The sequence below is a fragment of the Siphateles boraxobius genome, unplaced genomic scaffold (assembly GCF_051911475.1).
Source record: "Siphateles boraxobius isolate OS27281-9 unplaced genomic scaffold, OSU_SipBor_1 146, whole genome shotgun sequence".
In the NCBI taxonomy this organism is placed as follows: Eukaryota; Metazoa; Chordata; class Actinopteri; order Cypriniformes; family Leuciscidae; genus Siphateles; species Siphateles boraxobius.
Window position 1 is genome coordinate 57790 of NW_027508751.1, and position 17211 is coordinate 75000.

Consider the following 17211-nt stretch of genomic DNA (forward strand, 5'->3'; position numbering starts at 1 on the left):
CCTTGTGGGACACCATACTGAACTTTTGATCTATAAGACATCTCTTCATTTACTGCTACAAACTGATAACGGTCAGATAAGTTTGATTTAAACCATAAGGTACTGAATTATAATTATTGAGATTAAAAATCAAAATTATGACATTCTAATTTATAATCATGAGATTATAAAATCGAAATTATGACACTAATTTAAAATCATGAGATTATAAAATCGAAATAATGACAAACTTCGACTTAGTATGCCATAATGATGATTTACCAAGGCATGTTTTTTTCTTATGTGACGGAAATTTGCGTTCATTATTTGCCGTTTTCATTCACATTAGTTTTTTTTATTATGATGATTCTTGTCAGACACAGAACGTCCCGCCAGTTGCTCCTCTCGCGAGATTCAGCCGAGATCTCGTTCAGGGTAGGGCCGTGGAAGTCTCGCCGCGGTTGGCGCTCTCGCGAGTTTTGGCCGAGCTCTCGTGTTGTTGTTGTTGTGGTGGTGATGATGGCGGCTGCAGGCGCTGAGGCCCCGGACTCCTGGTATCTGGCTCTTCTCGGGTTCGCCGAACATTTCAGAACCTCCAGTCCTCCCAAAATCCGCTTGTGTGTGCACTGCCTGCAGGCCGTGTTCCAGTTCAAGCCCCCGCAGAGAGTGGAGGCCCGGACGCACTTGCAGCTGGGCTCGGTGCTCTACCACCACACGAAGAACAGCGAGCTGGCCCGCACGCACCTCGAGAAAGCGGTGAGAGCGCGCAGGAAAGCCCGAGGCCTCAGCCGAGAGACAAGGCCACAGTCCCGGGCGCTTCATTATTGTTGTTATTTTTATTGTTGTGGTTGTTTTTGTTGTTGCCCTAACGGATTCAACGTGTTCAAGTGCTATTGTTTTTAACATCCAATTGTTATAAATCATATATAAAATATTTTGATAAAAGCTCAGTGTTTGTCCGGTGATGCGCTGCTATAGACACTAACAAATGTGATTTATGATTCATGTTTAATGTCTCTTTCTGTCTCTATTTCAGTGGTTTATCTCACAGCAAGTATCCTTTACCACATTATGAAGTAAATGTCACTGAGTGTTGTGTTGAGACTGATGAAGGCACAGCTGAGCTCCACACATGATGATAATAGATGTTGTGTGAGTTCTCCTTAGCACAGGTGTGCAGAATGATAATAGATGTTGTGTGAGTTCTCCTTAGCACAGGTGTGCAGAATGATAATAGATGTTGTGTGAGTTCTCCTTAGCACAGGTGTGCAGATCGCTCAGTTCGAGGATGTGAAGTTCGAGGCGGCGAGTCTTCTGTCAGAGCTTTACTGCCAACAGGTGAGTTTAGTTTAACAGACATTCGCCTTTAACTATCAAGGGATGTCATCAACTCTTCTGTTCTGTGTGACAAAAATAATCCTGATGTTATAAATAAAACATGCTTTCAAACACAAAACCGGGGACTTTTGAGTTTAAAGGGACAGTTAACCCAAACATTACATTTCTGTCATCATTTACATGCTTTCATGTCATTCCAAACCTGTGAGACTTCATTCATCTTCAGAACGCAAATGAAGATGTTTAATGAAATTTGAGATTTGTCTCTATTTAAAAAGTCTGTCAGGCAAAACTCTGATTCTAAACGTTTCGTTAAGAGATGTCAAAATAAATCTGAATCTGAAAAAATAAATACTAGCCGAAATATTGTTTTTGTAAAAAAATATTTTATTTCGATTAAAGCTTTCATTTCAAGTAACACAAGTTGTTTTATGGTTTAGTTAACTATAATAACCCTGGGGATTTGTTACAAACGTGATCATCATGAAACAGTTTCTTCATAACACGGGAGACGTTACATAATAAATGTGTAATGAATATGAATGGAGAGGTTTAATGCAAGTCTTCTGATTTAGGCTTTTATGCACATATGATCAGCTCATCAGATATGGTAAACAGAAGCTGAAGAACCAATCAGGTTTGATCTCAGGTTCGGTTGAGCTTCTGTTATGTCCACTGATCAGTGTTTATATGTGAACAAAAGCCTAAATTCAATCTCTTTATCATAAAAAATGATCCAAAGTCTTGGATGAAATCGCTCATTATATACGAATGTTTTGAAGCATTATGACGCTTCACACACACACACACACACACACACACACACACACACACACACACACACACACACACACACACACACACACACACACACAACACACAAATGAAGATTTTTTTTTTGCCATTATAAATATCCTCATTTCCATTTCTAACTTTGAAAGCGAGTAAGCGCTGACAGAACTGTTATTGTCTCCGGTGACCTTTAACCCCTCGTGCATCGATTAAAACCGTGACACACACTGTATGTCCATAGTGGACAAATATGTGACGCTTTCGAGCACAGACTTCAGTTTGGTCTCATTTTAAAGACCCGTGGCAGATTACTGTTGAAGTAATACAAGTTTAAAAAGTAAAACCAAAAAAAAATGATATAGGTTTAAGGTTATGAAAATGTTTTATGAACATTATTTTGCATAAAATAACATGTTAAACTTTGAAACTGCCAGGAAATCAAATCAAGTCTTGTTCCAAGTTTGAGGTTGCACTCACACACTAATGTTTTTACCCGCACACACACTCTTTTATTATTACACACATACAAACCACACTCTGACATCCACATCAACACACACACACACACACACACAATTATCGCTGTATAATTTATCCAATTGCCTCTATAATATGCAGAAGCATTTGCTTTATGGGCCAAACCTGAGAAAATGGCAACATCTGGCAAAAATGGATAAATTAACATTTGTAACATTCTGCAAAATAGATTTATTAAAGGGTGAAAGTTAATAATTCCAATAAGAATACACACCTGTGCCAAAATGTGTGCAGTTTGCATTAACACAGGCTTTGTGAAGAGCTCTGTACAAATCAGTGCATGATTGCAAACCAATCAGATCAGCCGTTTGATGCATGACGTCGTGTCTGATACAGGAGTGTGTGTGATGCAGTCGTGTGTGTGATGCAGTCGTGTGTGTGATGCAGTCGTGTGTCAGGAGTGTGTTTGAGCTCGTGTGTGTGATGCAGTCGCGTGTCAGGAGTGTGTTTGAGCTCGTGTGTGTGATGCAGTCGCGTGTCAGGAGTGTGTTTGAGCTCGTGTGTGTGATGCAGTCGTGTGTGTGATGCAGTCGCGTGTCAGGAGTGTGTTTGAGCTCGTGTGTGTGTGATGCAGTCGCGTGTCAGGAGTGTGTTTGAGCTCGTGTGTGTGTGATGCAGTCGCGTGTCAGGAGTGTGTTTGAGCTCGTGTGTGTGTGATGCAGTCGCGTGTCAGGAGTGTGTTTGAGCTCGTGTGTGTGATGCAGTCGTGTGTCAGGAGTGTGTTTGAGCTCGTGTGTGTGATGCAGTCGTGTGTCAGGAGTGTGTTTGAGCTCGTGTGTGTGATGCAGTCGTGTGTCAGGAGTGTGTTTGAGCTCGTGTGTGTGATGCAGTCGTGTGTCAGGAGTGTGTTTGAGCTCGTGTGTGTGATGCAGTCGTGTGTCAGGAGTGTGTTTGAGCTCGTGTGTGTGATGCAGTCGTGTGTGTGATGCAGTCGTGTGTCAGGAGTGTGTTTGAGCTCGTGTGTGTGATGCAGTCGTGTGTCAGGAGTGTGTTTGAGCTCGTGTGTGTGATGCAGTCGCGTGTCAGGAGTGTGTTTGAGCTCGTGTGTGTGATGCAGTCGTGTGTCAGGAGTGTGTTTGAGCTCGTGTGTGTGATGCAGTCGCGTGTCAGGAGTGTGTTTGAGCTCGTGTGTGTGATGCAGTCGTGTGTCAGGAGTGTGTTTGAGCTCGTGTGTGTGATGCAGTCGCGTGTCAGGAGTGTGTTTGAGCTCGTGTGTGTGATGCAGTCGTGTGTCAGGAGTGTGTTTGAGCTCGTGTGTGTGATGCAGTCGTGTGTCAGGAGTGTGTTTGAGCTCGTGTGTGTGATGCAGTCGTGTGTCAGGAGTGTGTTTGAGCTCGTGTGTGTGATGCAGTGATGTTTCTTCTGTTTACTAGAACCTGGTGGATTCAGCGAAGCCGCTGTTACGGAAGGCCATCCAGATCTCTCAGCAGACACCGTACTGGCACTGCAGACTCCTGTTCCAGCTCGCGGTACACACACAAACACACACACACACACACACACACACCATACTGGCACTGCAGACTCCTGTTCCAGCTCGCGGTACACACACAAACACACACACACACACACCATACTGGCACTGCAGACTCCTGTTCCAGCTCGCGGTACACACACACACACACACACACACACCATACTGGCACTGCAGACTCCTGTTCCAGCTCGCGGTACACACACACACACACACACACACACACACACACACACACACACACACACCATACTGGCACTGCAGACTCCTGTTCCAGCTCGCGGTACACACACAAACACACACACACACACACCATACTGGCACTGCAGACTCCTGTTCCAGCTCGCGGTACACACACAAACACACACACACACACACCATACTGGCACTGCAGACTCCTGTTCCAGCTCGCGGTACACACACACACACACACACACACACACACACACACACACACACACACACACACACACACAGGAGAGCTGTCAGTCAATAAATGGGATAGCAAAGTAACTGGGATATTTTGTTGTCAATTTTAATGTATTGCGTTACTTTACTAGTTGCTTGAAAAAGTAATCTGATTACATAACTCAAGTTACTTGCAAGGTTACGCCAAGGTCATGGGTTCGATCCCCAGGGAAAGCAAGGACTGATTACATTGTAAATGTAAAGTGTTCATTAATCGGAGTCTGGTTTGTGTGAGCCACGTCTGAGCGGTGTGTGTGTGTGTGTGTCCCACAGCAACTGCACACACTGGAGAAGGATCTGGTGTCGGCCTGCGATCTGCTGGGAGTCGGCGCGGAGTACGCCAGAGTCGTGGGATCGGAGTACACCAGGTGACACACACACACACACACACACACACACTCAGCACATCACATGCTGTCGACACACACGTTTCATTCCTCTGTCGTGTGTAATGATTAAATTCTGTGTTTCCACAGAGCGCTCTTCCTGCTGAGCAAAGGCATGGTGAGTATCTGTGTGTGTGTGTGTGTGTGTGTGTGTCTGTGTGTTGCAGAATAAGCAGAATTCGTTTTTAGTCCTTGCGGTTTAATATTCACAGACGCTAGTCTATATCTCAGTCTGATGTAAGTATTGACCAACTGTTTATTGCATTCATCCAAAAAATTCTGTGAATTTTCGCATTATACAGTAAATTTTGTTTAATGCAAGTTTTTATGTAAGTTTTTATGACTAGATTCCGCGATTCTGTCCGTGTTTTCTGCATCGTGGAAATCATACGGCTTTATGGTACTAGTAGTAAAGAAGAGGAGATGATCGGTTCATCTGTCATACACATTAAACACACACACACACATTACTGACTGAATGTAGTGATGAAAGTTGAGACTTCAAGCTTATTGTGATTATTGGATGAACTATAAATAATGATCAATTCTTGGGATTTAAGAGTCAAAAACGGTTCATCAAAATGAGAATCAATCAATCGTAGGACTGGGTTTCGATTCCCGATTCAACAATTCAATTCTCGATTCGACTCAATGAATATAGATTTATTACAAATCCTATATTTATTAAAAAGAACAGTGAACATAAGTTTACAAGTGGTTAATTAATAAAAAGAAATGTAAGAGCCACAAACCTGTTTATTAAATTCTTTTATTTTAGGTTACACTAGGATACATTAAAAATCTATTTCAAATCGATACAATAATTAGACACTCACAGGATTTTGATGCAAGATGAAAAATTGATGCTGATAATTGTACAGAGCAGTGGCATACCTTGATCAGACAGGATCAGGATATTTTATGTTTAAGATAAAACACAAAATCTCACAGAATTCGCTGTAACATGCAAGCCTACGAACAGTGGAGGAAAACTAATACTGGCTTTTGGGTGATCGATAAATAAATAAATATGAAAATCGATTTGTGGCCTTTGAGAATCGATTTTGAATCGACCACATTTAAAAAGAAAAGATTAATCGAAAAATTATATTTTTTGCCCAGCCCTAATCAATCGATTTGCTATTTTCAACCCAGCCTTAATTCAATCTGTTTCTTGAGCCTCATAAGTGGTTGTGTGTGTCATGTGACCTGTGAAGGCTTGTGTTCTCGTGTGTGTGTGTAGCTGCTGCTGATGGAGCGTAAGCTGCAGGAGGTTCACCCGCTCCTGACGCTGTGTGGGCAGATCGTGGAGACCTGGCAGGGAAACCCCATCCAGAAGGAGTCTCTGCGAGTCTTCTTCCTCGTGCTGCAGGTCACGCACTACCTGGACGCCGGACAGGTGAGTCTCACAGCTCAGACCAGCTCAGTCTCAGTCTCACACCGTCTCAGACCAGCTCAGGCCAGCTAATGCCAACTCACACCAGCTCAGTCTCAGTCTCACACCGTCTCAGACCAGCTCAGTCTCAGTCTCACACCGTCTCAGACCAGCTCAGGCCAGCTAATGCCAACTCACACCAGCTCAGTCTCAGACTCACACCAGCTCAGACCAGCTCAGTCTCACACCGTCTCAGACCAGCTCAGTCTCAGTCTCACACCGTTTCAGACCAGCTCAGGCCAGCTAATGCCAACTCACACCAGCTCAGTCTCAGTCTCACGCCAGCTCAGACCAGCTCAGTCTCAGTCTCACGCCAGCTCAGACCAGCTCAGTCTCAGTCTCGCACCGTCTCAGACCAGCTCAGGCCAGCTAATGCCAACTCACACCAGCTCAGTCTCAGTCTCACGCCAGCTCAGACCAGCTCAGGCCAGCTCAGTCTCAGTCTCACAGCTAATGCCAACTCACACCAGCTCAGTCTCAGTCTCACACCGTCTCAGACCAGCTAATGCCAACTCACACCAGCTCAGTCTCAGTCTCACACCGTCTCAGACCAGCTCAGGCCAGCTAAGGCCAACTCACACCAGCTCAGTCTCAGTCTCACACCAGCTCAGACCATCTCAGGCCAGCTCAGTCTCAGTCTCACACCGTCTCAGACCAGCTCAGGCCAGCTAAGGCCAACTCACACCAGCTCAGTCTCAGTCTCACGCCAGCTCAGACCAGCTCAGGCCAGCTCAGTCTCAGTCTCACACCGTCTCAGGCCAGCTAATGCCAACTCACACCAGCTCAGTCTCAGTCTCACACCGTCTCAGACCAGCTCAGGCCAGCTAAGGCCAACTCACACCAGCTCAGTCTCAGTCTCACACCAGCTCAGTCTCAGTCTCACACCAGCTCAGTCTCACGCCAGCTCAGACCAGCTCAGGCCAGCTCAGTCTCAGTCTCGCACCGTCTCAGGCCAGCTAATGCCAACTCACACCAGCTCAGTCTCAGTCTCACACCGTCTCAGACCAGCTCAGGCCAGCTAAGGCCAACTCACACCAGCTCAGACCAGCTCAGACCAGCTCAGGCAAGCTCAGTCTCAGTCTCACACCGTCTCAGGCCAGCTAATGCCAACTCACACCAGCTCAGTCTCAGTCTCACGCCAGCTCAGACCAGCTAATGCTAACTCACAAAATTAAAACGATACCCAACCCTACGAATGAGTTCTGAAGCTTTATAGCGCAGTTCCTGTACAAAAGTAAACCGATGTCCTTAGAATCAAACATTAAATGTGAAATGCAGGGGTCGACATTAGCTCTTGGCAGGGACAGGAGGATTTTTTGGAGAATGGAGAAGTAGCCTGATTAACTGGAATTAACTATGGAATCACCAAAATGCAAATGATTCTGCATTAATTTAGTGTAAGTGGCAATTGATAGTTTATTATAGCCTATAAAATGTATTGTAATGACTGTAATAACAAGGTTGAGACTCACACAGCCTCAGGAGTGATGTAAACAAATGAGTGTAGCTTAAACAAAGAAACTCATAACACTACGGTAAACATTCAAAATGTGGAGTTTTTGTATTTATAACTTATGATACAGTTAAACAAGAGTGCTGAATACCATCATGATTGAAAATATGACTCTAATTTCATATGTCAGTTCAATAAACAAGTAGTCAATATTAAGTAACTTACATTTTAGACAAAATATTGTTTTTGTTCTGTTTTAGCAGCGAAAATAGTTCCAAACAAAGATCACAGCAGAACCATAAAGCATCTCTTTATGAATGATTCATTACTGAATGATTCAGCGTTTTGAATGAATCGGTTGAGTCAAAGATTCAATGACTCATTCATAAACAACTGCCTTATTCCTGAACGAATCAACCGTTTCATTTAAATGAATGACTCGCTCATTAAGACGGTCACCTGCCGCCACCTACTGGTGGTTTAGTTTAGTGTTTAAAAGTATCTTTCCAATGTTTCTTATTTGTATATTAATTTTTTTTAATGTAATTACATTATTTAATGTACATTTATTTGGTGTAAATTATTTAATTTGATTGGTAACAGCCCTATAGTCTATTATTATTCTAATTTAATTTATTTATCAAATTTAAGAATTTAAAGACCAGAGACAAAATGTCCTTTATAAAGGTAAACATATCACAAATATGCAGATTTAAATATTTCAAATCTGATTGAAATCAATATTCTTCAATATATCAATATTTTTTCAATAGACAAAAAAAAAACAAGTTAAATTTTTTACTTGGACAAGTGAATGACAGATTTAGTTGTCTTTAAAGGACAAGCACATGAAAAGCTTAATGTCGAGTCTTGACAATATATTTGCTATGGACTCTGGAAGTCCAGCAGCACACAGATGATGAATGATGACCTTCTTTACACAGCAGCAGAAGTGTCACCTATGACCTTTGAGTGTTGAGTTATTTAGGACAGACCTGAGACTGATGTTTGGTTGCATTAGAGCCGTCAGACGTGACTGTGTGTGTGTGTGTGTGTGTGTGTGTGCGCGCAGGTGAAGAGCGTCAAGCCGTGTCTGAAGCAGCTTCAGCAGTGCATCCAGACCATCTCCACACTGCATGATGATGAAATCCTGCCTAGCAACTCAGCCGACCTCTTCCATTGGCTGCCCAAGGAGCACATGTGTGTCCTCGTCTATCTGGTGAGTGACCCTTCACCTCTGACATCATCACTGGGTTGGTACAAGGGGCTTGAAGGGCTTCTTTTTTTATTTTATTTTATTTAAGTCCTTAAAGGTGCAGTGTGTAAGATTGAACTAGTGGTGGACATCGGTACTGCAGTCCGATTCAAAATACCAGAGATCGTTGTTTCCCCGCCTCCTCGGACTCGACACTCACACTGTCGCCAGTTTGATGGACTATGAAAATTGGCAACGTGCAGTATCACAGACCAAAACAAAAACAAACATTCCAGCCTGGAAACGCACATTTCAGAGTCAAATAACTGGCGATAGAAGTGTTTTTCAGAGAAACGAGTATGAACTCAGCATGTTTCCTCAATATATGCAAACATATGGTATTTTTATGCTTTAGTAGAGTGAAAAAGTTGCGGCAGCTTTAAAACAGCTATATTTATGAAAAGGTACCTGAAAAATGCTTGAATTATTAAGTGTATTTAATTATTACATGTTATTGATAAAACAGTCTTTTCACATAAAATTAACACTGCAGCCATTTTGCATGGCTATTTATTGCTCATAATATCTTTGTATATGATGAAAAAAAAATCAGTTTGAATAAAGAAATATCTTTGTCATCGTATCCTTTCAATGGTTAAAGTTGCACAGTCATTGCTTCTGCTGCACTTTATTTGTACCATTTCGTTTTATTAGTTTTATTAATCTATTTACCTTTTTTAGAATTTGAAAGATAATAAAGATATTGTTTGATAAGTGCGATCTCTGATTGAAATCCTTGAAAACTAAAAAAGTAGTTTAAACTAGCTTAAAGTCCTGGATTTTTTTTTTTTTACAGTATCTGTATGAACCCTGACTGTTTCACTAATCTAATGTGTGTGTGTGTGTGTGTGTGTGTGTGTGTTCCAGGTGACGGTCATGCACTCGATGCAGGCTGGATACCTGGAGAAGGCCCAGAAATACACTGATAAAGCCCTCATGCAGTTAGAGAAGCTCAAGAGTGAGTCTCGTCACATGAGCGATCGCTCGGACCCGCTGACGTGTGTGTGTGTGTGTGTGTGACGACTGATGTTTCTGTGTGTTTGTCAGTGCTGGACTGCAGTCCGATCCTGTCGTCGTTTCAAGTCATCCTGCTGGAGCACATCATCATGTGTCGTCTGGTGACGGGACACAAGGCCACGGCGCTGCAGGAGGTGTGTGTGTGTGTGTGTGTGTGTGTGTGCAGGGTTTTTCCTGCATAGACAATTATGAGGCGGCCGCCTCCGTCAAATTTCGTTCCGCCTCTCGACAAAACTCGGACAGACAGTCACGTGCTCATATACACTTTTTCCACCGTGACAGTTCTGTCGCGATTCCCGCTTGTGTCCATTCTCTAACCGTGTAGTTTGCCGATAGTGCTGCACGGATCATAATCCGCGGGTCGAGTAATAAAAACATTACATTCAGTCGAGGGTGGATGACAGCTAAATGAGTGTTATAAAGACACGGAACTCGCATCATGGTACCTAATGTACGGACGGTAACAAAGTTGCGCTGTTGAGTCTCGCGCAGTTATTTATAACATTAATTATAGTTAAGAAACCTACACACGACCAGAGTGCTGTTTTCCTGAATGCCATCACGATTGAAACCGAGATATTAATTTCATAACAGTTCAATAAACAAATAGTTAAAATTAAGTTACTTACATTTTTAGACTGTTTTTGTTCTGTTTTAGCAGCGAAAATAGTTCCAAACAACAGAACCATATCGCGTCTCACAGCAACACTCATCCATGATTCATTACTGAATCATTCAGCGTTTTGAACTAATCGCTTGAGTCAATGATTCAATTCCCCATTATTAAACCGCCTCATTCTGAATCAATCAGCCGTTTGAACGAATCGTTTACATTAATGACTCAATGACTCGCTCATTAAGATGGCCGCCTGCCGCCTCCTACTGGCGGTTTAGTTTCAAACTATCATTCTTTTCAACATTCCTTGTATATTCAAAAAATATTCAAAATAATCTCATTTAATACAGTTATAATTTTTCAATGTAAATTATTTAATTTGATTGGTAACAGCCTAGTGTCTTATTATTTTAATTGAATGTATTGATAAAATGTAAGAATTTTAAATGAAATTTAGAGCATACATTAAATAAAATTAGGGGGAAAATGCCCTTTATAAAGGTACAAAAAATTGTTCTGATAAGAGTGTTTTCAAAAATGAAACATTGACAATAAGTTTAAAGGGAGTAAAGCCTCTGTTTAGGCTATAAAGAAAATGTAATTTTGCCAAAAGAAGAACTTTTAATTTAAATAAATGTTAATTGTGTGATATGTTACCATATTATCATGCTTAATTGAATAATTGTAATGTGATGATCAGATGCAGATATCTAAATCAAAGAATATGGGTGGTTGGCGGGTGGATTATTATTTATTATTAACAACAGATTCGAGTGACTTAAAGTGCACCAGATTAAAGAATTTATCTTTAAAATGTACAAAGTTTTCTCCCGGGGGGGCATGCCCCACTAGTGATACGATTTTACCATCTCCGCCTCATTTTGAGCCAGGAAAAACCCTGTGTGTGTGTTCGACACCTCAGTGATGCTCCTGATGATCGTGTGCTGTGTAACACCTGTGTGTGTGTGTGTGTGTGTGTGTGTCAGATCTCTCAGGTGTGTCAGCTGTGTCAGCAGTCTCCACGGCTCTTCTCCAATCACGCCGCTCAGCTTCACACACTGCTGGTGAGAGTGAACACACACCTGTCTATATGAAGATTCGGGCTGCACTATTTAGAAAAAATTTCAATTGTGTTTTTAAAAAAAAAATCATGTTTGCTGTGTTTGTTTTCAGGGTTGCGCAATTTGGCAACAAAATATTTAATTTGCGTTTAAAATAAAAATATATTTTTTATTAATGTTATTGGGCAACGATTAATCGCATCCAAAATAAAAGTTTGTGTACATAATATATGTGTGTGTACTGTGTATAATTATTTTGTATATATAAATACACACACACATGTATAAATTTAAGAAATAACATAAAATTAATAATAAAATGTGTATACTGTATATGCATTTATACATAATTTATATTATAAATATTTTATATAAAAATAACATATATTTCTTGAATATACATGCATATGTTTGTATTTCTATTTACAAAATAATTATACACCTGACACACACATATATTATGTAAACACAAACTTTTATTTTGTATGCGATTAATCGTTACCCAGCACTATTATTACTACCCCAAATTTTTTTTAAAGTGCATACTATTACAGTTGTAATATTTCACTGTAAAATAAAAAAATGAGTATTTAAGAAAATCCCATCACAACGGTAAAATTAGAATACTAATATTTATAGCTGTCTTCATTCTTAATTTTTAAACATTAAACCAATCTTTATTTTGATGTAAAACTGCTGGAAGCCTCTAAACTCGTCATGAAAGGGAAGTTGCGCTGGTCTTTTCTGCTCTATTGTGTCGTATATCGAGTGAAACGCTTCTGGAACAAGAACACATGTGGGCGGGGCTTGATTTTGTACATCAGGAATTGATTGGATGGTTGTGGTTTGCTATTGGCTGATCTCATGTGAGTGACAGGTTATAGCCCCGCCCACATCATCAGAGAAGAGATTTCACAGTTATTCTGATTCAAGATTAGGAGTTAAAGGGTAAAACACATTTTCTCGAAGGCTTGATTGTGTTTGTGGGGTGAACTGTAACGTGTTCATGCTTTGTTTTTTAAAAATTGCATTATTTTTCATATATTCTACCTTTATTCTACACTGCTCTGTTCCTCGTAAAAACGGTCTGATGGTTTCCGGGTTCTATGAAGCCACTCCCTCAAAGCTACGCAATGGGCTCAGATTGGTCAGCTGGCCCAGTGTGTTGTGATTCGCTAACCGTCTAGTGCTCGTTCTCCGGAAACGTCACGCCCACACACGCCATCGCGTTTTCTGTCTTTGCACACCAGAAAGGTGTCTGACGCGGCACTGCTGACACGGATCGGAGAGAGTTGTGGAAGCCCTATATATACATATATACTTCATGTTAAGCATAAATATAAAGCCTGCTGATAAAGACACTGTCAGCAGTATTGATAGCAAAATAGACTACAGAATATTTCGTTCTGTATTAACGGGTGCACTATTTGAAAATTTATAATTATTTATTTATTTTTAAATTATATTTATATCTAAATTTGTCAAAACCTAGACTTTCAACCATCAAAATGTAATTTACTAATATGTATTCGTGTACAAAATAACATAACATCTTTTCCTATTCTATTCTGCCTGGAAACGCTTTGCGTGTCGCCTGAAGGCTAACTAATGTTAATCTTTTGATTTCAATAAGGCTACTATTAATGATTAAATTAACAAAGATTAATAAATGCTGTAGAAATGCAGTTTATTAATAGTTAATGTTAACTAATGTAGTTTACTAGAGTTTAATAGATTGTACTTTATTGTAAAGTGTTAATGATTTGTTACACACAGATTCGGACGTGTCGGGAGTTCAGTGTTGGACAGATCAGATGCTTTAACCGTTCATTAAATGGAATCAGTTCAAAGGAGTCATTAGTTCGCGAATCGCACGTTTTCATCACCGGATAGTTTTTGTTTATTGTAATTGTGGTTTATGTCAGCTGAATGTGCGGAACGCTTTTCAGAGAAGATAAGGCAACATATATTTATTTTCTGCACAATTAACACCCTGCGGTGTGAAAAGTCTCCGAATGCTCCACGTGAAACTTCGTTCTTCTTACCTTTTACCATCGTGTCTATTTTCGATTAATATGCGCAAGTTTTCAGTGTTTTCAGATGCAGATTACAGTGACGAACACAGAGCAGCGCTTCACTCTGAAACACACAGCGCAAGATCGGGGTTTTATTTCGGATGAATCGTGCAGCTCTGTGCAGAATGTGTGTGTTAGTGCTCAGCGTTTCAGACCTGTGTGTGTCGATCTTGTGTTTCAGGGCTTGTACTGTATCTCAGTGAACTGTATGGACAACGCTGAGGCCCAGTTCACGACAGCACTGCGGGTGAGAACCTTAAAGCCTCTGCTGTTTCTCTCTTCTCATCAGCATGAGCTCATCTGTGTGTGTGTGTGTGTGTGTGTGCAGCTCACCACGCATCAGGAGCTGTGGACCTTCATCGTGACCAATCTGGCGAGTGTGTACATCAGAGAGGGCAACAGACATCAAGAGGTTCGTCATCATGAGACTCATTTATAATCACGGATAATAATAATCATCGATGACTGATCATGTCTTCTCCTTCTTCTGTGCAGCTGTACAGTCTATTAGAGCGGATAAACCCGGACCACAACTTCCCCGTCAGGTAAAACTCCTCACTGACACAGTATAGCTGTTTTAGCAGATGATTCCCAACAAATGAATGAATCGGTGAAAAGATGTAACTTGAATTCAAAACTGTCCACCTGATATTATAAAAAGGATTCAGATTAAACTGATTCTGATTGAATGAGAAGCTAAAAAACTTGACAAACCCAAATGTGACGACAAAACTTCAGCTCAACTGAGTCAACACTGAACTGAACTGAATCAACACTGAGCTGAATCAACACTGATCCGAATCAACACTGATCCGAATCAACACTGAGCTGAATCAACACTGAAGTGAATCAACACTGTACTGGATCAACACTGTACTGGATCAACACTGAACTGAATCAACACTGAACTGAATCAACACTGCACTGAATCAACACTGAACTGAATCAACACTGAACTGAATCAACACTGAACTGAATCAACACTGAACTGAACTGAATCAACACTGAACTGAATCAACACTGAACTGAATCAACACTGAACTGAATCAACACTGAACTGAACTGAATCAACACTGAACTGAATCAAAACTGAACTGAGTCGACACTGAGCTGAACTGAATCAACACTGAACTGAACTGAATCAACACTGAACTGAACTGAATTAACACTGAGTTGCTTTAATGATTTGTAATGTTTAAAAAAATAAAAATAATAATAATATATTAACACTGAACTGAATCAACACTGAGCTGAATCAACACTGAGCTGAATCAACACTGAGCTGAATCAACACTGAAGTGAATCAACACTGAAGTGAATCAACACTGTACTGGATCAACACTGAACTGAATCAACACTAAACTGAATCTAAACTGCACTGAATCAAGACTGATCCAAATCAACACTGAACTGAATCAACACTGTACTGGATCAACACTGAACTGAACTGAATCAACACTGAACTGAATCAAAACTGAACTGAATCAACACTGAGCTGAACTGAATCAACACTGAACTGAACTGAATCAACACTGAACTGAATCAAAACTGAACTGAATCAACACTGAGCTGAACTGAATCAACACTGAACTGAACTGACTCAAGACTGAACTGAATCAAGACTCAACTAACACTGAACTAACACTGAACTGAACTGAATCAACACTGAGCTGAATCAACACTAAACTGAACTGAATCAACACTGAACTGAATCAAAACTGAAATGAATCAACACTGAGCTGAACTGAATCAACACTGAACTGAACTGAATCAACACTGAACTAACACTGAACTGAACTAACACTGAACTGAACTGAATCAACACTGAAGTGAATCAACACTGAAGTGAATCAACACTGAAGTGAATCAACACTAAACTGAATCTAAACTGCACTGAATCAAGACTGATCCAAATCAACACTGAACTGAATCAACACTGTACTGGATCAACACTGAACTGAACTGAATCAACACTGAACTGAATCAAAACTGAACTGAATCAACACTGAGCTGAACTGGATCAACACTGAACTGAACTGAATCAACACTGAACTGAATCAAAACTGAACTGAATCAACACTGAGCTGAACTGAATCAACACTGAACTGAACTGACTCAAGACTGAACTGAATCAAGACTGAACTAACACTGAACTCAACTAACACTGAACTAACACTGAACTGAACTGAATCAACACTGAGCTGAATCAACACTAAACTGAACTGAATCAACACTGAACTGAATCAAAACTGAACTGAATCAACACTGAGCTGAACTGAATCAACACTGAACTGAACTGAATCAACACTGAACTAACACTGAACTGAACTAACACTGAACTGAACTGAATCAACACTGAGCTGAATCAAAACTAAACTGAACTGAATCAACACTGAGCTGAATCAACACTAAACTGAACTGAATCAACACTGAGCTGAAACGCATCAACACTGAACTGAATCAACACTGAGCTGAAACGCATCAACACTGAACTGAATCAACACTAAACTGAACTGAATCAACACTGAGCTGAATCGCATCAACACTGAACTGAATCAACACTGAGCTGAAACGCATCAACACTGAACTGAATCAACACTGAGCTGAATCGCATCAACACTGAACTGAGTTCATTCGATGAAGCTTCGTCACTGATTCTGATATTCTCCTGTTTGTTACTGTGACTCGATCTGTCCTGTATGAAGCGCTGGAGTAACGAATGTTCTGCTGTAATAAATGCGTATGTTGACGATGTTTCTGCGCTGTTTTCCAGCTCTCACTGTCTGCGAGCGGCAGCCTTCTACATCCGAGGCCTGCTCTCCTTCTTCCAGGGGCGCTACAACGAAGCCAAGTGAGTTTCCTCCTAGTGTGTGTGTGTGTGTGTCACTGATGCTGATGATCAGACCGCCTCATCTGTGTGTGTGTGTGTGTAGGCGGTTCCTGCGTGAGACGCTGAAGATGTCCAACGCCGAGGATCTGAACCGTCTGACGGCCTGTTCTCTGGTGCTGCTGGGACACATATTCTACGTGCTGGGGAACCACAGGGTAACACACACTTACACACATCACTTTCACTCTCCAGGATTCCCGCGGATCCTTAAAAAGTCTTAAATTAGATTTTTAAAATAGTAGGCCATATAAAGTCTTATTTTTACTTATGAAAGTTCTTAAATTTTAGATGACACTTCGACTTAGACATATCTAAATTTTTTGCAAATTAAAACTAATTAGCGTAGTATTATTTTTTCTATATTTGTGGATTTGCTTGTTCACGAGACAATTCGCATCACACTCGCGGCAGAATAACGTCTGTCTCCTGCTCGCG

General features: G+C 40.9%; 1 protein-coding gene across 1 annotated transcript in view; it reads left to right on the forward strand.

Annotated features, from left to right (window-relative positions):
• The first annotated feature begins 327 nt into the window (after positions 1 to 327).
• The window catches only part of mau2 (MAU2 sister chromatid cohesion factor), a 33794-nt gene continuing 16910 nt past the window's right edge, over positions 328 to 17211 (forward strand). Inside the window, exons 1-16 of the mRNA XM_077230499.1 lie at positions 328 to 735; positions 1016 to 1033; positions 1252 to 1317; positions 4020 to 4115; positions 4862 to 4956; positions 5065 to 5092; positions 6218 to 6373; positions 8935 to 9081; positions 9985 to 10075; positions 10165 to 10268; positions 11737 to 11814; positions 14068 to 14133; positions 14215 to 14298; positions 14382 to 14431; positions 16660 to 16737; positions 16820 to 16931. Of these exons, the coding sequence (XP_077086614.1) occupies positions 340 to 735; positions 1016 to 1033; positions 1252 to 1317; positions 4020 to 4115; positions 4862 to 4956; positions 5065 to 5092; positions 6218 to 6373; positions 8935 to 9081; positions 9985 to 10075; positions 10165 to 10268; positions 11737 to 11814; positions 14068 to 14133; positions 14215 to 14298; positions 14382 to 14431; positions 16660 to 16737; positions 16820 to 16931 (1665 nt within the window). The 5' untranslated portion in view covers positions 328 to 339. The remainder of the gene's footprint in view (positions 736 to 1015; positions 1034 to 1251; positions 1318 to 4019; positions 4116 to 4861; positions 4957 to 5064; positions 5093 to 6217; positions 6374 to 8934; positions 9082 to 9984; positions 10076 to 10164; positions 10269 to 11736; positions 11815 to 14067; positions 14134 to 14214; positions 14299 to 14381; positions 14432 to 16659; positions 16738 to 16819; positions 16932 to 17211) is intronic.